Source organism: Pelophylax lessonae (genome assembly GCF_965119305.1).
Source record: "Pelophylax lessonae genome assembly, chromosome: 8".
In the NCBI taxonomy this organism is placed as follows: Eukaryota; Metazoa; Chordata; class Amphibia; order Anura; family Ranidae; genus Pelophylax; species Pelophylax lessonae.
In genome coordinates, this window is record NC_138775.1 from 207,055,591 (window position 1) to 207,078,457 (window position 22,867).

Below are 22,867 nucleotides of genomic sequence, written 5' to 3' on the forward strand. Positions count from 1 at the left end.
CACATTACAGTGGGAGTAGGGAACATAGCAAGGCACATTACGGTGGGAGTGGGGCACATAGAAGGGCACATTATGGGAGCAGGGCAGATTATATGGCAATAGAACACATTGTGGGTCACACAGCAGGGCACATTACAATGGGAGCGGGGTACACAGCAGGGAACATTACATGGCAGCAGAGTACAATATGGGTCACACAGCAGGGCAAATTATAGTGGGAGTGGGGCACACAGTGGGCACATTACAATAGGAGTGGGGCACACAGTAGGGCACAATAATGGGAGCAGGGCACAATTTGGGGTACACTGCAGGGAACATTACATGGCAGTAGAGCACATTATGGGGCATGCAGCACGGCGCATTACATAGGCATTCCCTGCTGGCCCCTCCCCTCTCATCCATCCCATGTGATTTCACATACAAGCACCTAGGATAGACAGGACGGGAGGAGGGGGGCCAGTGGGTAACAGCATGGCACAACCAGCACTATCACAGCCTCTTCCCTGTGTAGCTCTGCATATGTTGGCAGTGGGGATGTGATCTACCCATCAGCTGCTTGCGATTGACAGGTAGATCGCAGAGAAACCCTGATCTAGATTGTGAGGACTCTGTTTTGACTATTGGTCTTGATATATAGATGGCATTTTAGCAGCGCTAAAAAGGGCTTGCCCTTTTTAATATCTGCTGAAGTTTTTAGAGCTTTGTTTCCCATGGTATGGCAACTTATAGTGCCGTTGAGGATTAAGGCATTCAAGGTCTAGAGGTGAGTATAAGTGCATGAATTATTGTGATGATTCTTGCAGGCATTGGAACCAAGTACCCCAGCCTGTGCAAGGCAAGCTGTACAAACAGGTTTGAGCTATCAAATTACACAGGCTATTACTACGATAATAATAGGCCTGCTGATAAAAAATGGTAGAGCAGACTTGAGCACCCTATTAGCCGATTTACAAGTGTGCATTGCAATATTTAATTTTTTTTTTCTTTTTCTTTTTTTTTTTACAAAAACTTCTTTGCTCCCCCACTTAGCCTTTTTGATATATGCAGCTCAGCCTCCCCATACCTCTGCAAGTGCCTATTTACCCCTGGTCTGCAACCCTGCTGGTAAAATTCAGTGTTGAGCTCCCTGTACTTGGCCCCACCAAAGGGGGGATTCCACTTTAAGTCCTCCTCTCCTCCTCCCCTGCCACATTTGGTATGCCTTTTTTTTTAGTGTGGAATTGGGTACCTAGTTTTGTATTCCCACTCCTACTTCCGACTGCGTTGCATAGGCGATCTGAAGTGGAAGATCTTCTCTCCCACTCCCTCCCCGAAGTCTTCTGGTACACGTCATAGGTCCCAGAAGACTGCAGGATCATTCACAAAGTTCAGCGGGCAGCCGGCTCTGAAGCTGGAAGTAGCATAGCTGACTGCCCACAGTTAGGATGTCGGCGCCGGGAACCTGAAGGCTAGTGAAGAGCTAGCTCGACTGAGGATAGCGCTGGATCCCTGGACAGGTAAGTTCCCTTTTTTTCCAGGATGAACAACCTCTTTTAATAGAATATACCATCCTGCAGGAGCAATGTCTCATTCAAGTCTATGGGACCTTAGTGCACAAGTAGCCCAGAACTAGATTTTTAAAATGCAGAGTACAAGAAAAGTGAGAGGCCGCTGCCAACAGTGGTAAATACGGTAAGCACTTGTGAAGGGGAGGGGGGTTGTCCATCGCTGTATATTTGGGGTGCTTTTGAGTTTTTAGCAAAAAAAAAAAAAAAATGTACTTGTCCTTTTAACCTAAGGGAGAACATAATCTGGTGTTCTTTTTATTAAGAGTTGGCCATTCCCTTGGAAAATCTAAGCCACATTTATACAAAGTGTAAAATAAAATGTATTCTGGTAAATGGCGAATCTTCCAGAAAAGGACATTTTTACAGTAAGAAGAATTAGGACAATGTTTTTCGCCATCCTTTAATATTCCACACAAGTTGAAACAATGCAAATGTGTTACTTTCAGCCCAGTCCAAGTGTGGCGATTCCCTGATCTTATTGAGGAACTGGGGCTGCCCTGTTACCCTTACACATTTTTGATGGGTAATCGAATACTGGAAACATCTGCTAGTTTCTCATATTACAAACACATGTTTGCATTATGTTGAATGAGTTTTACATCTGCTTAGCAAACGAGGAAGTCTGACTCACTCATATATGTGTTAAAGTGTAATGGTGAATGTATGTGTCCAGTGTCTCTATCCTTTGTGCATGGTCTTTTTTTCATGTTTGCTTTTTTACTTTCTGTTTGATGCATATCATCACAGATCAGTAAGGGATCTCCCCTTCACATAAAACATATTAATTTTGGTTTTTCCCTGCAGGGAAACTTCAATGGCTTCAGAATATTCTGTGGTGACATCCTAGTGAATTACATAAGTTAACTTTGTAATGACCTAAATATTGCACATGAAGAGTAATTTTTACTTTTCTAACTCCAGTTTGCAAGTTTTTTTTTTTTTTTTTTCTCATTCCTTCATTGATAGACACAGCTCCCGGTATTCATAACCATTGGGTTATACTGCCTACTAGTGATGGGGGCTGGGGGGGGGGGTGCGCCGTCAGTGGCCGGACGATCGACTGTGTGGGGGGGGGTTGTACCTGGTGGGGGCTCCTGCCAGGGGGGCGGGGCCCTCTTTCCTGCCTGGATCTATCCTTGATGCCTGGTCTCCCTCCTGGGTCCCTGTATGCCTCATAATGCCGCCATTTTGTTGTAGCCTGTGTGTTTCTATACCCGGTGGCCATGTTTGTGTAGTCCAGCGGCAATTTTGCTGTGGTTTGCCTCCGAAAATAGTGGCGGCCATGACAGTGGAGCCTTGTAGTTGGCGATTTTAGCGGTGGAAGCCCCCCCCCCATCCCCTGGTATTGACTCCTGGATTATTTTACTTCTTGATCGCCGCACGTGTAGTGTATTATTCTGGTGGCTGCAGACGCTTGTTTCTGCTGGTGGGGTCTTTTCCCTCTCTACTGTGGATCACTTGGTGATTTGTGCTTGGCAACCAGTTGGAGCTGCCAGCGTGGTGGGGGTTGTCACTTAGCAGTGTTTTTTACATTGTTTGTGGGGTCCCCTTGGTGACTTTGGAGCACATTTCCCCATCTGATCCCATCTCTGAGGCTGCCGGTCCCTCTGGGTCCCAACCATCCATCCATTCACTAATGGTGGTCCTGGAGTCTCTTGTGTCCCAGGTGGAGGTGGCTTTCGGGCGATGGGCTAGCAAAAAGCACCCCCTGCCTCATCTGTCTCATCAGATCCTGAATCTGATTCGGCCGCCACAGACGTGGGTCACCCTGCTGGCTCTGCAACCACGCGCCTGGAATCCTCTGATAGGATGATTCCTCCACATCTGTGACCACGCACAAAAAGGCGCTGTTGGATGCACTGATTGCATCTGTGCATGAGACCCTAAAAATGGAGGACGCAGCTTACGCTGCGATGGAGGTACCCTTTGGCACTCTCAAGCCATCCAGAGCGGCAAGGGTGTTTTCTTTCCCTGCCTATTTTGACAGAATTGACACTAAAGAATGGGGATGACCAAAGCATCCTCATGGGGATCCTAAGCGCTTTGCTAGGAGTTACCCCTATTAGGAGTCCCTTCTTAAGAAGTGGACTGTGCCACCAGTTCACCATTGCCCCAGTGTCGTAAACTCTGACCGAGTGTGCTAAGCTCTTACGCCGTGACCTGGAGCTTTTGCCAAGCTGTCGGAACAGCTGGTCCAGCGCTGCAGTTTATCTGTAATGCATCTCTAGATGCAGCTCCCCTGATGGCTCGTGTGTCCTTTTGGCTCAAGTGCTGGCCTGCGGATCAGACTTCAAAAAAGGCCTTGACTGATCTTCCTTTCCAAGGAGATCATCTGTTTGGAGCTACCCTGGATGACATCATTAAAGATCTCACAGGGGGGGGGGTACTTTTCTTCCGCAGGCTACTAAGGGCAAGGAGCCTCGTAGACTTTGGGCCCTCCTTCTCGGCTCATAAGAAGTTTTTTCATCTCTCTGGGTCGACTGACAAGGGCTCGAAGCCTTTCAGGGCCTCTTCAGGAGGACCCAAATTAACCTAATCTGACAAGCCAAGATTGAGCTTCTCCAGACCCGTGGACAAGGCTCCTTCAGCGCCCTCACCCGTATCGGGGGTGGGGGGATGTCTTCGCTGGTTTCTGGATCCGTGGACTTCCCTGGTGCAAGACAAGTGGGTGATTGTCCTGGTTCCGACTTCGGAAGGTTTTCAGAGTTTTTACTCAAACCTGTTCACAGTCCCCAAGAAGGAAGGCAAAGCGCGTCCAATCCTGGACCCCAAGGCTCTTAACTGCTTTGTGCGGGTACAGAAGTTCAGAATGAAATGCATTTGAATGGTGGTGGCATCCCTGCGTCAGAGAGATTTCCTCGCCTCTATCGATATCAAGGATGCCTACCTTCACATTCCAATATGTGCCAGTCACCAGCGTTTTCTCCGCTTTGCTGTGGGAGAGGAGCATTCTCAGTTTGTGGCGTTACCCAGTGTCTGGATTATTGGGCGCATAGTCTTCAGGGTTGTCCAGTGCGCATTCAATCTGACAATGCCACGGCCGTGGCTTATGTCAATCACCAGGGGGGCAAAAGAAATGTCTAGGGGGCTTTGGAGGTAGCCGGCATTCTAAGTTGGGCAGAATGGTTCCTTCTAGCCCTCCTGTCGTACACATTCCCGGGGTGGACAACTGGCAGCCAAATTACCTCAGTCGGTAGGTATTGGAACAAGGGGAGGTGTATCATCAGCTGTGTCCCCGGAGGTGGATCTAATGGTGTCTCGGCTCAACAGAAAGGTGCAGAGGTTTGTGGCTTGGTCAAAGGATCCTCTAGTGGATATCGGACGCACTGGTGCCTGCGGGGTTAGTATTGTCCGATTTTGTTGAGGGGACCTGATCCCCAGGAGCTGTGTCTGTCAATGAACATCGGAGAAATGGATTTTACGGTTAAGTCGAAAATCTCATTTTTTTTTTTTTTTATCAAATCATTTTTCAAGAACATAATTTGCCATAGAGAACAGGGCATGGAAGTCGGTCAGCAGTAGTGGCATCGTATTAATATAGTAGACTTTTCTAAGTTGGATAAACTTTACTTCCCTAATTTAATTTCTTGATTTAAAGTGATCTTAAAGGCTTGTGTTTTTAAATTAAATGAATAATTAGCCACTATGTATAGAGGCTACCTACAGCGTTTGCCTATAATCTATAAATACTCAATGAATGCAATAATTCCATAAATTCATATAAAATGCATGATTACATGAATGGTGACAATAATAGTGCTCTGTGTCTCCATTTTAATAATAGCAATGTATTAAATAAATAAATATCAGTGATAGGTGATTTGTGTCAATGATAAAATGTCTAAAAAAATTGATAAAGTTCTTGTGCAAAATTAAAGTGCAGTAGCTAGAAACAATATTCCCCGTCAGCCATGTGGTGTCTAGACTTCACCGACCAATATCCACAGGTGGCTATAGATGGGTCTCTGAATCTCTAAAGACGTCAGTGTGCTGAAGAAACGTGTAAGCTGGAACGCATATAGTGACGTCACATGGAGAGAGTGGAACGCAAGCCGGAATCACCGCTGTCCACTACAGCTCGTGACCAGTCACATACATGGCTTTTAACATTTCTGTTACCATTGAGGACTGTTTTAACCCATGGATGGGTAATAAAGGTTTTATACATACTACACTATCCGGAGTGTCTCTTCCCTTTGCCTTTCACCCGCGCTGTGAGTGAGGAAAGCGGAACAGATCACCGTACCTAAGTGGAGTGATTACACGGGAGATTCAACACCAATCTTAGTCAGGGTGACCACCTAAGCGCTATATGGTCTTGATGCTATACAGTAGTCAAGACCAACAACATCTGTTGAGTGACCCATCTATAGCCACCTTTGGATATTGGTTGGTGAAGTCTAGACACCACATGGCTGACGGGGAATATTGTTTCTAGCACCTGCACTTTAATTTTGCACAATAACTTTATTATCTTGCACAAGAACTTTATCAATTTTTTGGACTTTTTATTATTGTCACAAATCGCCTATCACCATTATTTATTTATTTGATACATTGCTAATATTACTATAGAGACACAGAGCACTATTACTGTCAGCATTCATGTAATCATGTACTTTATATGAATTTATGAAATGATTGCATTCATTGAGTATTTATATATTATAGGCAAGCGCTGTAGGTAGCCCCTATACATAGTGGCTACATTGTTGGTGCCTACAACAAGTACATGGGAGGTGTTGATTTGTTGGACTCATTTACAGCTAAATATAAGTTCCCCATCAAATCCCGTCGCTGGTACATGTACATCTTTTGGCACACCATCATCCTCGCTGTGGTCAATGCCTGTCTCCTCTACAAGCGGGACTGCAAAGCTCTCAAGATGTCTAACAAAGAGACAATGAACAGGAGACAGTTTCAGGCACAGCTAGCATCCTCTCTCATCCTGGTCAACACAACACATCAAACTCTAAAGAAAGGATGACCATCTCCAGGCAAAGGGAGCCCAGCAACACAGACAGTGACATCAAGTAGCCCTCTGAATACTCAGAAGAGACCGTCCAAGAGATGTGCACTCCTCCCATTGGATGTACGCAAGGACCTAGTTGCACATTTCCCACAGAAGACGGGGAGAGGACGCTGCAGGCACTGCAATAAAGGATACACCAACACGCAATGCAGCAAGTGTGATGTTCGCCTTTGCTTTTCAAAGCAGAGGACAAGAATTGTTTTTGGAACTTTCACAACCAATAAAAGTCAGTCATGAAAAGGAAAAAAAGGAATGAAGAAGTTGCTAGAAAAAGCTAGAGATTTATCTGTTTAATATTTTATTTTTAATAAATTACTTCATAAAAAATATGACTAATGTGTGATTATTATTAATGTTATATATATATATATATATATATATATATATATATATATATTATTTATGGGGCTAGGAAAGCAATCAAACCTGCAAATGAACCCTTAGTTGTTCTGAATTGTTGTTCAGACAATCTGAGTACAAATACAGAAATTCTGCTCCCAACTAAGCCCAATGTTGCAATATTACAACATTTCTCTAAAAACATACATGAACATTTTTTTTTTTTGTAAAACTTTTTAATTTCTGCATCAAAGGCCTCCTACAACAACATCTTAAAGGTAAAAAAAAATGGCTGTTCTATCTTTTGGACCATGTTTGTATAGTCTGGCATCCATTTTCTTGTAGTTTCCCATTGCTATCACACGGCGGCCATGTTTTTGAAGCCTACGAAGCAGAGAATCGGCGGTGGGCCTCTAGTGTCAGTTCCTGAACTTTTTCTTTCTCTCTGACCACTTGTACAGCTGGTCGCTGATGTCCCTTGGAGACTCCCCCTCGGAGAAGATCTTTTAGCTCAAGGGCCGATCTTCCATCCTGCTTTACAGTCGCTGGCTTTAACGGCTTGGCTATTGAAAGGCAGGTGCTGAAGGTGGGTGTCTGAATCATTTTGCGTGTCTCATATCTTGGAGTTTCTTCAAAGAGCTGTAGATCAGTGTTTTGGCTTAGGGCACCATCCAAGGCCAGATTTTGGCCCTGGCGATTTTCTTTCAGCGACTGTTGGCCATGAATTCCTTGGTTCACACCTTTATTCAGGGGGTCTGCCACCTTGCTTCCCTGGTGAGGTCTCCGTTACCTCCGTGGGACCTCAATTTGGTGCTGTTGGTTCTTCAGAAGTCGCCTTTTGAAAATATTCATGAGCTTCCTCTGCTTACTTTTTCGCAGATGGTAGCCTTCTTGGTGGCTATTATTTCTGCGCGTAGGTTCTCGGAGTTGGCTGCATTGTCTTGTCGTTCACCTTACCTGGTGGTTCAAAGAGACAAAATGGTTCTTCGTCCCTGCCAGTCGTTCCTTCCTAAGGCCGTCTCTGGTTTCCATTTAATAAAGACATTGTGTTGCCTTCTTTGTGTCCTAAGCACCCTAAAGAGATTGCCTTGCATTCTTTGGATGTGGTTCGGGCGATCAGGGTGTACCTAGCGGCGACTGAGTCGTTCTGGATATCGGATTCTCTATTTGTCCTTACAGATGGACCCTGTAAGGGGCTGGCCGCGTCTGCTGCGACCGTTTCCAGATGGATCGGGCGGACGGTGGTGCAGGCCTACTCCCATTAAGGGTCAGGATCCTCCTTTTCCTGTTAAGGCGCATTCTACAAGGGCGCTTAGTGCCTCTTGGGCCTTCCGTCATCAGGTGTCAGTGGTGCAGGTTTGCAAGCCAGTCACCTGGTCGTCCGTGCACACTTTCACAAAATTTTATTAGGTGGATGTTTTGACCTCTGCGGATGCTGCCTTTTGCCGCAAGGTTTTGCAGGCCGATGTTGGAGAGGATTAGTCCTCTTTTGAGGGTGTTTTTTTTCTTCAGATGAGCTCCAGTTGTTCCTAGTTGAGCTCCTGTTTAACTGCTTGGCTGCATTTAGCCTTTTGGGAAGTGTGTTTACTGCTGTGTTCTTCCCACCCTTCATGTTGACACTGCTTTGGGAAGTCTTAAGGGTCCAGACGATATGGAGCTGTGTCCGTCAATGAACCAGGGAGAAAACTGGATTTTTGTCTGATCGTAAAATCCTTTTCTCTGATGTTCATTGACGGACACTGCACCCGCTCTTCTATTGAGTTGGGTTATATGTTCTTCTGACACTGCTTGATAAAAAACTGAAGACCTATAGCAGGAAGTGGGAGTATACCCCCTGGGACTGCCCTACAGGCGTAGTCAAACTTTTTTTCCCCCTAGTGTACTACTCCTATAAGAGGCAACATAAACCCAAGGGTCCAGAAGATACGGAGCTGTGAACATCAGAGATATGGAGTTTTGACGGCAAGACAGAAATCCAGTTATTTAGAAAAGTTTATAATAGAAACTTTTTTTTACTTTTTTCAAAGCTGAAAGCTGAAAATTGGTCTGGGCAGGAACGGGGAAAAAGTGGCCAGTAGATGGTAATAAACATTTGTTGCCTCTCAAATCTGTCTGTCTAGTTATCTGTATATCTGTTTTATACATTAAATGTGGATCGTTGGTCTACAAGGATAGCGGATTGTGTCTCTACACAGGGAGAGCAAATTTTATCAAACGTACTTAAGCAGCTTCTTTACTAAGAGAGTGGATGTTTTAATGCCCTTTTGCCATTGAGCAATATTTGGAGGCTCTATGTTAATATTAGTATGATGAAAAGTTGAATATTATCTAGAGATTTACAACATTCAAGTTGCAGGAGCAGATGTTCCAGTTTAGAGATAGATAAAATGACATCAGCCAATCCGAACGGTGCTGCATGATATTTGTTATATGTTAGTGACTCAGCATTACACTCAGGGTACTGATATTTTTAAGAAGAGGTTAGCAACACCAGCCTACAGATTAATGGCAGGTTTCCTAGAAAGACTGCTTTTATTTGTTGTATTGTAAAGACAAATTCATTGTAATTCCCTTGATAAAACATGAGGCCACACTCTTAAAATGTAATCGTAAACTTGCGTCATTCTTCACTTAATGGGCTTTCCAGAAATATCAAATATCAAATGCAATATAATTACCTTTAAAGCTGAAATCCAGGCATATATACAGAAATGAATGCAGTCCTGTATTCATTGATTAGAAATGTAAATGTAAAAGTGCTGCGCTATAAATCTGAAGTGATATAAAGTGACTTATACCAAAATATTATGAAAACCAAATTCTATATCTAATTTAAATAGTGTATTATGTGATCAGAAATGTCCACACCTATAAGGTTTACATAAATTAAAATCCATATGTGATATAAAAGTTCATAGATGTGATAAATACAGGTGTATAAAGACTTCATTGTTGATAGAAGAAAGCCTTGTAACTCCAACCAAGAAATCACCCTGGTGCCACCACCAGGTACCACAGATACAACAGTTAAAATGCACTTACCAGATTATATGGACTCAATTGCTATTAACTCTGAGTCAAATAGGCGTCAGGAGAATAAGCTCTCCCAAACTTAGAGCTGTGTAACTGATCAACCGTCCAATTGCACATCAGTCAGGATAAAGTCTCTCTCATTCAGTAGGTCCATCATCATAAAAGCAAAATAATCTCTGGTGGTCTGCTGCCAAGCCTGCCTCCGGTGGCCAGCTGTCTGCTGTCTTAAGCCCCGTACACACGCAACGATTATCGGCCGACTTTTGTCCAGTGTTGTTGTGTTGGTTGAAATGTGCTCTAGACTGCACACAAATTTTCTCGGCCAACAAAAATCTACTTGAAGTGATGTCATGTGATGGTTTACTTTCCGTGTGTTTTTTCATCTCTGAGCATGCCCAGTCTTGCTCATCAGATTTTTGTCTGCCGAAATCTGTACTGTACTGACTGACGGAAAATCGGCCGTTGTGGTGACGGCCAACAAAAGATTTTTTTCGGCCGAAAAGTCGGAGTCGGTTGTCGGAAGCATCATACTAACAAGCCGAAAAACGACCGATCGGACGTTGGCCGAAAATTCACGGCCAACTATCGACGCGTGTGTACGGGGAATTACTTGTCCCTGGTGGTCTCCTGCCAAGTTGGCCACTAGTGATCCACTATTGTTTAATAAACGTGAAAAAAAAAATGATCCTTATTTTTTTTTTTAATGCTTATCAAACAATAGTGAATAACCAGAGGCAGGTTTGACAGCAGACAGCTGGCCACCAGAGGCAGGCTTGGCAGCGGACCCGCCGGCGCCATCACGTCATACCCGGAAGTGGCGGCGGGACAGCCCCAGTGCGTTCCAACCATCAGGAAGTACCGGTAACCACCGGTCAACATTCTGAGGATCGAGACCGCTCGAGCCATCCTGACCATTGCATCGGATTGATGGATCCTTTCCACACAGATGGACATTCCCATGCCTATTTACATATTCTTTTGTGAGTACCTTTACATCTGATTTTATATCAATAAATCCTTATACTGCACTTAGAGTGGCGCCTGTCTCCCTACAGCTGCTCCCAAGTTTCTTCTACTTGTCATCAGTGCAGCCTATGGAGTGCTTTTTTGGATTTTTCATATGGATCACATATGGACCTGATCATATGGACTATTAGTAAATGGATTATTTATTAACGGACTGTCTATTGTCTATGTTTTATATTTGTCCCCTGCCATTTAGGTCCCTAGTGTGGAACCTGTTAGGTCTTTAATTTTCTCCTCCTTTTGCGCCAGTTTTTTTATACCTTGTTTGGCAGCGGACCAGAGATTCTTTTTGCTTTTAAGATGATGGGCCTACTAAATGAGAGAGACTTTATCCTGATTGATGTGCAATTGGACGGTGGATCTGTTACACAGCATTAAGCTTGAGAGTGCTTATTCTCCTGATTAGGGATGCACCGAAATGAAAATTCTGGGCCGAAACAGAAACCGAAAATTCAGGATGCCCTTGGCCGAAAACCAAAACCGAAAATGACTTTTCCCCCAAATGTGAGAGAGAATAGTTGATCATTTCTATGTGCCACATTGATATCCAGAAAAAACAAGCCACCAATGACTCGAGAGAACATGCTGAGACTTGTAGTTCTGCAGCCATTTGAAACTGATGTTGAAGGCTATACTGTTCCTATAATCACATTATCCCTGATATTAAAGTCATTTAACAGGAAATTATAAAATGTAGCTAATTACACCAATGAGCATACTTGTCACTGATATGATAACCTAGCAGAGCAATGAGTCTCCTATAGGCAGTCAGACAGACGTCCTGTGTCAGTATGGAAGGAAGAGAGAGAGACAGAAACCCATGCATTAAGCTATTTCTGGGAAGTCAGGAAGGAGAGGCATCATTTTTTTTTTTTGTACAGATCTCTTCTTATTGAACTGTATGCGACATGCAAATGAAATGCATAATTATGATGCAGGTGTTTACATAAAAGCAAGGGAATTGTTTCAGTGATAAACATGTGAGCATGCTTTCTGTGAGTTCATCAGTGCAGCAATGGCTTAGGCTGTGTGGAAGTGCCCAGAGTATCTTTCCTAAGGTCTCCCAGAGAGTGTGTTCATTAGCATCAAAGGTTCTGCAAATGGCACTTTGAAAGGCACTACTAACATTCGTTGGTAAACAGGATTTTGAAGTGACTCTCACTTCTAAACCTTTCAAACAGCCTTTTAGTTCTTATTTACTGAAGGCAATATCATTGATCCTAGACTTTTATATATTTTTTTTAAATAATGGGAATACACACATTGCCCTGCTATCTGAGGTTAACCCATTGTGTGCCAGCTAGCTTGGGGCCACAGCAATAGTTCTGTTAAAATACTTAACAGCACCCATGGCCAATGCTTATCATTGCTGAGAGAGAGTGAGATAGAGAAAACCCTCCTTGGCAGCACACACAGCACATTAGTGAGAGAGAGAACACTCCTTCTCCCTCGGCAGCACACACAGCACATGAGAGACAGAACACTCCTTCTCCCTCGGCAGCACACAGCACCAGAGCACATGCAGGGAGAGAGAGAGATATTACCCTCCTCGGCAGCACAGAACACATGAAGGGAGGAGGTGGGTGGAGCCATTCTGCAATGGGCACGGAGGAGGATGAGGATCCTCCTCTGCTGTGCATGCTGGGTCTTCTCCTAGGACGTCACTGGTTGCTAGATGCCAGTCGGCCATCCTAGCAACCAGTGTTGCTCACATTAAAGCAACAGCGCCGACTGAGGAATGGAGCGGTCAGCGGAGATACCCGTCTAACAGGGAAGTGAAGGGCTCACTTCTTACAGCTATTTGCAGCCATTCATTTTAGGCATCTTTAACCCCTTTTCGGCCAAAATGGTATAGGCCCATTTTTGGCTGAAAACTTCGGTTGCCGAAATTTCTGTGCACCACTTCTCCTGATGCCTATTTGCCTCAGTGTTAATAGCATTTGAGGCCATATAATCTGGTAAACGCGTCTTAACCGTTGTATTGGTGGCAGCTTCTACACCAGGGTGATTTCTTGGTTGGAGTTACAAGGCTTTCTTCTATCAACATTGAAGTCTTATATACCTGCGTATATCACATATGGAGTTTAATTTATGTACACCTTATAGGTGTGAAAGTTTTTGATCACATGATATACTATTTGAATTGGATAAATAGCATTTTATAATATTTTGGTATAAGTCACTTTATATCACTTCAGATTTATAGCGCAGCACTTTTTTTTTTTTTAAATTTTTCTTATTGTACAACGATTTGTCTAGTTGTGGTGCTTGCAGCTGTTTAATGTAAAGGTCTATAACACAGTATATCACTAGAAAATACCATTCATTAATAATTAACTTTTTATTGTAACTAATAAAAGAATTTGTCTTGATTTGCAGCCTCCCCAAACAAGGGGACAAATACACATTTTCATACAGTTAGGTCCATATATATTTGGACACAGAAACAATTTTAGATTTTTCAGGTATTTACCAATAAATATTCAAACTATAGTTATATAATGCATATGGGCTGAAAGTGCAAACTCTCCGGACTAATTTGAGGGTATGTACATCCAAATTGGAGGAAGGGTTTAGGAATTACAGCTCTTAATAGCCACCCCCCCTTTTTTAACCACTTGCCGACCGCTCACTGAGCTGGTACTGCGGCAAAGTGGCTCGTTATCGTCCAGCGACGTAGACCTACGTCCCTAGACTCCTCCCCTTCTTGGCGGCGCGCTCCCGCCAGGGCCAGGGGAGGAGAGGCGGTGATCACCGCCGCTCTTCCCCGATTGTCGGGGATCGAGTGAGGAAATCCTATGTGACAGGCAGGGACAGATTACAGGATTCAGCATAGCTGAACCTGCGATCTGTGCCTGTGTCACACAATCCCCTCCCCCCACACACGTCAGTAAACATGAGGCATACGTTTAACCCCTTGATCACCAATAAAGTTAATCCCTTCTCTGCCAGTGTCATTATTACAGTAACAGTGCATATTTATAGCACTGATTACTGTAGTATTGTTACTGGTACCCCCAAAAGTGTAAAAAATGTCAGGGGTCCGATCTGTCCGTCGCAATGTTGCAGTCCCGCAAAAAAAATCGCAGATCGCCGCCATTACTAGTTAAAAAAAAGAAAAACAATAAAAATGACATAAATCTTTCCTGTAGTTAGTAGCTGCGATTAACTTTTGCGCAAACCAATCAAAATCCGCTTATTGCGATTTTTCTTTTTTACCAAACATATGTAGCAGAAAACAAATTGGCCTAAAATGTTAAAAATTTTGACTTTTTAAATTTTGGGGGGGGGGGAATTTTATATAAAAAAATATGAAAAATATTGTTATTTTTTCAAAATTGTCGCTCTTTTTTTTGTTTATAGTGCAAAAAGTAAAAATCGTATACGTGATCAGATACCACCAAAAGAAAGCTCTATATGTGGGGAAATTTGGGTACAGCGTCGCACGACCGTGCAATTGTACATTAAAATAACACAGTGCCGAATCGCAAAATATGGCCTGGTCAGGAATGGGGTAAAATCTTCCAGTCTTAAAGCGGTTAAAAATACGCTCATTGAGAATTTTTTTGTCAAAGACATGTAGCTAAATACATTTTGGCCTAAATATATGACAAAAATGTATTGAATATATTGGATATTTTTTAACTGTCAAAGTAGAAAATGTCAATTTTTTTTAGCAAAATTTTCGCTCTTTTTTTATTAATATTGCAAAAAATGAAAAGCTCTGTTTGTGGTAAAAAAAAGGACGCAAATTTTTTTTGGGTACGGCGTTTCATGACCACGCAATTGTCAGTTAAAGTCGCACAGTGCCAAGTTGCAAAAAGTGGCCTGGACGTAAAGCAGGAAAATCCTCCGGTGGTAAAGTGGTTAAGGGACCAAAAGTAATTTGACAGTTGAATCAAAAGCTGTTTCATGGCCAGGTGTTGGCTACTTCTTCATTATTTCTTCATCAATTAAGCAGGTAAAAGGTCTGGAGTTGATTAGAAGTGTGGCATTTGGAATCTATTGCTGGGAACCTACATCGTGTGTTCAACGGAGCTGTCCATGCAAGTGAAACAGACCATTGTAAGGCTTCAAAAAGGAAACAAACCCACCCAAGACTAGACTGTCAAAAAATATTTTAAAAAGCCGGACCAGTTCTGGAAAAGCATTCTTAGGACAGATGAAACTAAGATGAATCTGTACCAGAATGACGTGAAGAAAAAGTGTGGAGAAGTCTTGGAACAGCTCATGATCCAAAGGGCACAACGTCCTCTGTAAAACATGGTGGAGGCAGTGTGATTGTATGGGCACCCAAGGCTTCCAGTGGCACTATGTCATTGGTGTTTGTTGATGATGTGAGAGAAGACAGAAGCAGCTGGATGAATTCTGCAGTGTTTAGAGATAAACTGTCAGCCCAGATTCAGCCAAATGCAGTAAAGTTAATTGGATGGCGCTTCACAGTACAGCTGGACCATGATCCAAAACACACTGCAAAAGCAACCCAGGAGCTTTTGAAGGGAAAGAAGTGGAATATGCACTTCACTTGCTGAAGGCAAAACTAAAGGCAGAAAGACCCACAAACAAGGACCAACTGAACACAGCTGCAGTTAGAGCCTGGCAAAGCCTCAGAAAGGAGGAGGAAACCCAGTCTTTGGTAATGTCCATGGGTTCCAGACTTCAGGCAGCAATTGCCAGTAAATGATTCTCAAGAAAATATTAAAAATGAACTTTTTAATTAGGATTCTATTCATTTGTCCAATTACATTTGAGCCCCTGAAAATGGGGGGGAACGACTGTGTATAAAAATTGTTGCAGTTCCTAAAATTTTAACTTGATATTTAGGTTCAATCCCTTGAATTAAAGCTGAAAGTCTACACTTCAAATTTATTTGGATTGTTTTGTTTTAATTTTATTCTGGTGGCATACAGAGCCTAAAGTAATAAAATTGTTCCTTTTGTCCAAATATATATGGACCGAACTGTAAATAGGCCTGCTCAACTATAATAATTTGAGGCTAAAAAGTCAGTTTTTTTTTATAGTAGACCTGTTGCAAGAAAAATATAGGAGCAGCCATTGCTATCCTTTAAAAAAAAAAAAAAAAAACAGGTTGTCTAACTGTCCTGTGTCTGTTTCAATATTTCTAGGTCACAACCTAGTGTCAGAAAAGTGCCAGAATTCCTTATGGGTCCTTTCACACGGGCTTTCTGCCCGGGGGAGTCCGTTTTGCTCATTGGGGATCAATACGCTGATCTCCGCTGAGCAGACGGATCACAGGTCTGTCTCCGCTCTGTGTGCAGAGACAGACCTGTCAGATCTCCGCTCTCCTCTATGGAGAGATCAGATGATAATGGACCGCCTATCCATTTTCATCCGACCCTATCCAGTCTGATCCTCCAGACGGATGGAAAATAAGGTTTCCATCCGTCTGGATTTCACGGACAGGATCGGATAACAGCAGGTGTCAGAGGAGATGTCACCGCTGACATTCACCGCTCCATAGGGATGCATCAGATTCACCTGACAAAACTGACAGGTAGACCTGATCGGAAAGCCCAGGTGAAAGGGACCTATCTCTGTACCTTCCTGTACATCCTCTGGACTATCAGTTCACACTTTTTTTTTTTTTTCTTTGCACATGTCGAACAGCTATAACAAAATGCTTTCAATGTTATATGGACCATAGGTGAGCAAAAATGTATTGTTAGTTTACATACTCTTAAAATGGTTTTAAATGCAATTTTTTTTCAATTCAAAAAATAAACATGTTATACTCACCTGATTTGTACAATGGTATTGAACAGAGCAGCCTCGAACCTCCTCTTTTGATGTCCCCTGCTGGTGATCTTGGCTCCTCCTCTACTGTGTCTGCCCACTCTTGCTATGGGGGCAAATGAGCATGCTCCGTCCCAAGGCAGTCTGTGTATGTCCATTGACTTACACAAGCCCCTTGAGATTGGAGAGAGAGGAGAGAAGACCAGTGGACTGGCACAGAGCTGGATCAATACAGGACTCAGGTAAGTATTTAGAGGTGGGCAGAGGGGCGCAGCATTGTTTTACCTTAATGCAGTGAATTGTATAAAAAAATGTAGCTGTTGTCTGGACTATAGATAAGGTTTGAGAGAAATTAAAAAATATGGGTATTATTTATTGATTTGATTGATTTTTGATTTTGTCTTTCTCTTATTTATTTAGTCCCCCAGCATTTTCTACTTCCCCTGGAAACCAGAACCCTGGAACTCATGTCCATCCTGATGATGCTGAGCAGCAAGCTGCCCTCTTACTAGCCTGTTCTGGAGACAACTTGCCTCCTAGTCTGCCTCCAGTTAATATGTATGACCTTTTAGAAGCCTTAAAGGTAATGTCAGATGTCGCTGAGTGTATAACAATGCATGTAAAAAACACTTTTAACTCTAAACTTTAAACCATGGTGGCATGTATTTGCTAGGTAGAAGGTTACTGCATTATGCACGTTTATATATGAGGGTTAATAAAGCCTTTCTTGAGAGCAATATCTAGGCTGCCATTGCTGATCCTTCTGGAGTGCCGTTTGTCATGCAAATGGATTGGGGCTTCAGTGCTTTGAGTCATTGACATGGATCAAGCACACAAATAAAAAATTTGACTTCTTTCAGAAAATGTTTGTTCTGGGTCAGTGACTCCGAAGTACTGAAGCTAGTCACAGACAACTAGCATTTTCAAAAGAAATCCAGCAACTGCAGCCCCCATATATCTGTCATAACAGGCGTACTACAAAGGGTTAGTCCACCCAAAATGATATGCTGCCTATAGATGGTTGGTAAGCTTTTGGCTTTTCATGTATTTTGAATACATGCAAAAATGAGGTTTCCCTGGGTTTTTTCCCACCCACCTTTTGCATGTTTCAAAATATTCCAGCAGGGAGCAGGGGAAACCCTATTTGGGGCTAATGCACATGGTCGTAAAAAACAGCGTTTTTATAAATACTGCTTTTTTATGGCATTGAACACAGTTTTGTTGTTTTCTTTAGGCCCGTGCACTCATTATGTAAAGATCAGTAAATTTGAACTGCATTCAGATCCATATAATTAAAATGGAAAAATCTCTGCTTGGGGTTGTTAATTTACGCATGTACACATATAAACGCGCGTAAACACATGCATGTGTACGCACGTATATTTAATGGAACGGACAAATTTTCTTTAAATCTAGGAGCCAGCTAAAAAAGTTAGGAGCCAATTTTTTTCTTTAACTAGGAAAGCAAAGCTGCGTGGAACATGTAATGTGTTTGCGAAGGTGAACTGTGATCCGTTAACCATTTTACAGCCAGAGCATATTTTTTGTTTTTTGCACACGTTTAAAAAAATAATTTTAGGCCTGAAGATTACACAAAACCCCCAAACATTATAGATTTTCTGAAAGCAGACACCCTGCAGAATAAAATAGTGGATCAAATTTTTTATGTCACATGATATTACTGCAAAGGTGCAACATTTCAGTAAAAAAAAACAAGTTATTGCACAAAAACGCAACAAATGACCTAATTTTTTGGTACAATATAAAAGCCATAAGTAAATCGATACCCAACATGTCAAACCTTAAATTTGCGTGCGCCCGTGAAATGGCAACAAACTTCAGTATCCTATATTTTCCATAAACAACTAAAATACCCTGGATGTCTGCCTTGTGCTCCACTGAATGTAATGCAATGCAGATCACACTGTATTACATTCTTTCCCGGCGCCTTGATGGCTGGGGAAACTGTCAACAGGGACCCGGAAGTGATGTCACACGCTACTTCTTGGTCAGCAGGGGGCGTGTATCTGCTCTTGTCCCCCCCCACCTGTCAGAGGCGTGTGCCGGATGTGTGGAGCATTCGGGTGGCAGCCCAGGTGCAAGAAAGAAATTTCTTGTCGCCATTGGCGACCTGGCGCCAGGGGTTAGTCGAGCTGTGCTGTAATAAAAATGTGTTTATATTTTTTTTGTGTCCCAGGTAGAGAATTTTCTTATCTTTTTTTTTTTTTCATTAAAGTGTTAATGTCTAGATGTTCTAAAAGCTATATTTACTGTAAGGGGAAAAAAGTATTTGATCCCCTGCGGATTTTGTACATTTGCCCTCAAGGAAATGATCAGTCTATAATTTTAATAGTAGGTTTATTTTAACAGTGAGAGACAGAATAACAACAAAAAAATCCAGAAAAACGCATTTCAAAAATGTTTTATAAATTGATTTGCATTTTGATGAGTGAAATGTGTATTTGACACCTTCGTAAAACAAGACTTAGAATTTGTTGGAAAAAAACTCTTGGCAATCAGACATTTCTTGTAGTTGGCAACCAGGTTTGCACACATCTCAGGAGGGATTTTGTCCCACTCCTTCTTGCAGATCCTCTCCAAGTCACTAAGGTTTTGAGGCTGGTGTTTGGTAACTCAAACCTTCAGCTCCCTTCACATATTTTCTATGGGATTAAGGTCTAGAGACTGGCTAGGCCACTCCAGGACCTTAGTGTGGTTCTTCTTGAGCCACTCCTTTGTTGCCTTGGTCATGTGTTTTGGGTCATTGTCATGCTGGAATATCCATCCACGACCCATTTTCATAGCCCTGGGGGAGGTTCTCACGCAAGATTTGACGGTACATGACCCTGTCCATCGTCCCTTTGATGCAGTGAAGTTGCCCTGTCCCCTTAGCAGAAAAACACCCCCAAAGCATATTGCTTCCACCTCTATATTTTATGGTGGGGAAGGTGTTCTTGGGGTCATAGGCAGCATTCCTCCTCTCCTCCAAACACAGCGAGTTGAGTTGATGCCAAAAAGCTCAATTTTGGTCTCATCTGCCCACAACACTTTCACCCAGTTCTCCTCTTAATCATTTAGATGTTCATTAGCAAACTTCAGATGGGCCTGTATATGTGCTTTCTTGAGCAGGGGGGCCTTGTGGGAACTGCAGGATTTCATTCCTTCACGGCGTTGTGTGTTACCAATTGTTTTCTTAGTGACTATGGTCCCAGCTGCCTTAAGGTCATTGACCAGATTCTCCTGTGTTGTTCTGGGTTGATTCCCCACTGTTCTCATCGCATGATCATTGAAACTCCGCGAGGTGAGAGCTTGCATGGAGCCCCAGACCAAGGGAGATTGATCGTTATTGTATGTTTCTTCTATTTGCCAATAATTGCACCAACTGTTGTCAATTACACCAAGCTGCTTGGTGATGGTCTTGTAGCCCATTCCAGCTTTGTGTAGGTTTACAGTCTTGTCTCTGACATCCTTGGACAGCTCTTTGGTCTTGGCCAAGGTGGAGAGATTGGAATCTGGTTGATTGCTTCTGTGGACAGGTGTCTTTTATACAGGTTATAAGCTGAGATAAGGAGCACTCCCTTTAAGAGAGTGCTCCTAATCTCAGCTCGTTACCTGTATAGTAGATACCTGGGAGCCAGAAATCTTGCTGATTGATAGGGGATCTAATTCTTATTTTCTGGATATTTTTGTTGTTCTGTCTCTTACTGTTAAAATAAGCCTGCTATTAAAATTATAGACTGATCATTTATTTTTCAGTGGGCAAACGTACAAAACCAGCAGATGATTGACACCTTGTCTTTTCACTAGAACCATCAGTTTATTCTGTAGGGGCCCATTTTAACATCTGTAATGCATTTTCAGTTTTTAATGTATTCCACTCTATCTCAGATCTGTTTCTATAGTGTGTTTTTAACAGGTTTTCTGCAAGAATTTCTCAAGGATGAAAACATTTTCTGTGCAGGATTATGCATCAAGCATTTAAAACAGCCTTTCTTAACTGGAGTTCTTTGGAACCCTAGAGTTCCTCCTAAGTCTGCTAGGGGGTTCTGAGCAAGAAGTAATTTCTGTCTGGCATAAATCTTTTTGGATATCTGTGAGGGGGGATTCTTCCCACTGACCATCAATTATGTACAGTACAGTGTGTGTGGTTTCCTAAAATTCTAATAGAGCGAGAGAAGTCAGGGAGACAGTGAGATATGGGAGATAATGAGGCTAATGGAGGGTAGCCGGGAGGGCAAGAAGGGGGAAAGAGGAGAGGGAAAAGAAAAAGGGGGGGGGTCAGAGGAGATAGAAGGGGGAAGCTGGAGCTTAATAGGAGCTGGAGAGTGGGTAGGAGTGTGTGTGTGTCCCAGGGGAGTGGCTGACATAATGACTTGCTCAGCAGGAAAACAGCAGTTAAAAGGTCGGTTATGGGCGCAGCAAGGTGATGTCAAAGCCAGGGGGTAGGAAATGGGTTATCCAAGGAGCCCATAGTTTCTTGAATTTAGGAACTGTATCCTGGAGGACAGACTCTATTTTGGCGTGGATCATAGCTTGAATGGTCCGGTGTTTAGCTGAGAGTATGCATAGAGAGGGAGTTTTCCATGCTTTGGCAATGGTTTGTTTGGCTGATGTGGTGACTTGGAGAAGAAGTTTAAATTGGCGGTGCATCAGGGAGTCGGGTTTTAGCTTTAAGAGGGCAATAGTGGGGGACAAGGGGGTGTCAAATAACTTTGAAAGGATCCGAAAAATTTCGGACCAGAAAGATTGGACTATGGGGCAGTCCCACCAAATGTGTAGGTGTGTGCCCAGATTAGTACAGCCTCGGAAGCACTGTGGTGGGTAATGTGGGAGAAACTTCTGTATTCTTGCAGGGACCAGGTACCATCTAGTGAGCACTTCATAATTAGTTTCCAGAGCCACGATGTTGGGCGTGGAGGATTTAGTCGCTTGCCAAATGTGTGCCCAATCTGCATTGTTGAGGGAGAGGTCACTTTCTCACTTTGCGGTATATGTGGGAAAGAGCGGATGAGATAAGGGTGAGTAGATGAGAATGAAGGTCTGAGATTAAGCCACGTTTATGTGGGTCCAATTTACAGGTACACTCGAATGAGGGAAAAATTGAGGGGTCGATGGATTGGAGGGGGTGTACGGAGAGAGGAAATGTTTTAGTTGTAGGTATTGGAAAAGATCGGGGGGGTATGTACTTCGCAAAGTGTTGGGAAGGGTTTGAAGGTTGCGGAAGAGAAGAATTGGTATTTCCGGATAAGCCGGCCCAATACCAGATAGCGAATGCTGAAGGGGAGGACCAGGCTGGAGTGAAGGATGGATTACGACGAAAAGAAAGCAGAGGTGTACAGATTGTAGGGAATATTGGGTTTTGAGTCTATCCGAGAAGAAGGTGCTGTATTTTACATCACCGATAGTAAACTTGTAACTTTACTCTACAGATTCACAGAGAAATCATCCCTTCACACACTGTATATGCACTGAATATGGAGAGGATACTCATGAAGCTTTGGCATCCAATCGAACAAGAGCTGCAGCAGGATGTTATTCACCGGCAAAGATTAACAGCCAAAGAGGGATTATTGTGTTAAAGAAAAAAGACTTTTCTGTGGACTAATCAATCAAATGGTAGCCATGTTTTTTGTTCTAGTGATCTGCTCTAGCCACAGTCTAAACAACCCAACCAAGTATGATCATCTGCTCACATCAGATGCGGAGAATTTTGATGAACTTTTCTTATGTTACCAACATAAACTAATTTTCATTCCATTTTTTTTAATAAAAATTTCCTTTTCATACCAGTTTAACCTAACAGTATATTGGAAATTAGAACTCGTGGCTTTAGGAAAAGTTTCTCAGAAGGTGATTTTTCTTTGTTTATCTTTCGTGGTTTCCTAAACCACATAGAAATTACCATATGTTTCGTTCTTGCTTTGTAAAAGCTAAAAAGTGTATTTTCTTGTTTATTAATCTGCATATTGAAGAGCTGTTATGTTAACTGGAAATATTTTTTCACCACAGCAGTCAGCCTGTTTTCAAGGATCTATTAACAGTCTTAGGGCCCCATTCACACACCTGAGCATACCAGAATCGCAGCAAAACACGGGAAACGTCTGCAGTGCCATTTTTTTTTAATGGCACCCCAAAA

General features: G+C 42.7%; 1 protein-coding gene across 1 annotated transcript in view; it reads left to right on the top strand.

Annotated features, from left to right (window-relative positions):
• The window catches only part of TADA1 (transcriptional adaptor 1), a 116,261-nt gene extending 93,809 nt beyond the window's left edge, over positions 1–22,452 (top strand). Inside the window, exons 7-8 of the mRNA XM_082266136.1 lie at positions 17,152–17,314; positions 22,161–22,452. Of these exons, the coding sequence (XP_082122262.1) occupies positions 17,152–17,314; positions 22,161–22,310 (313 nt within the window). The 3' untranslated portion in view covers positions 22,311–22,452. The remainder of the gene's footprint in view (positions 1–17,151; positions 17,315–22,160) is intronic.
• The last annotated feature ends 415 nt before the right edge of the window (positions 22,453–22,867 follow it).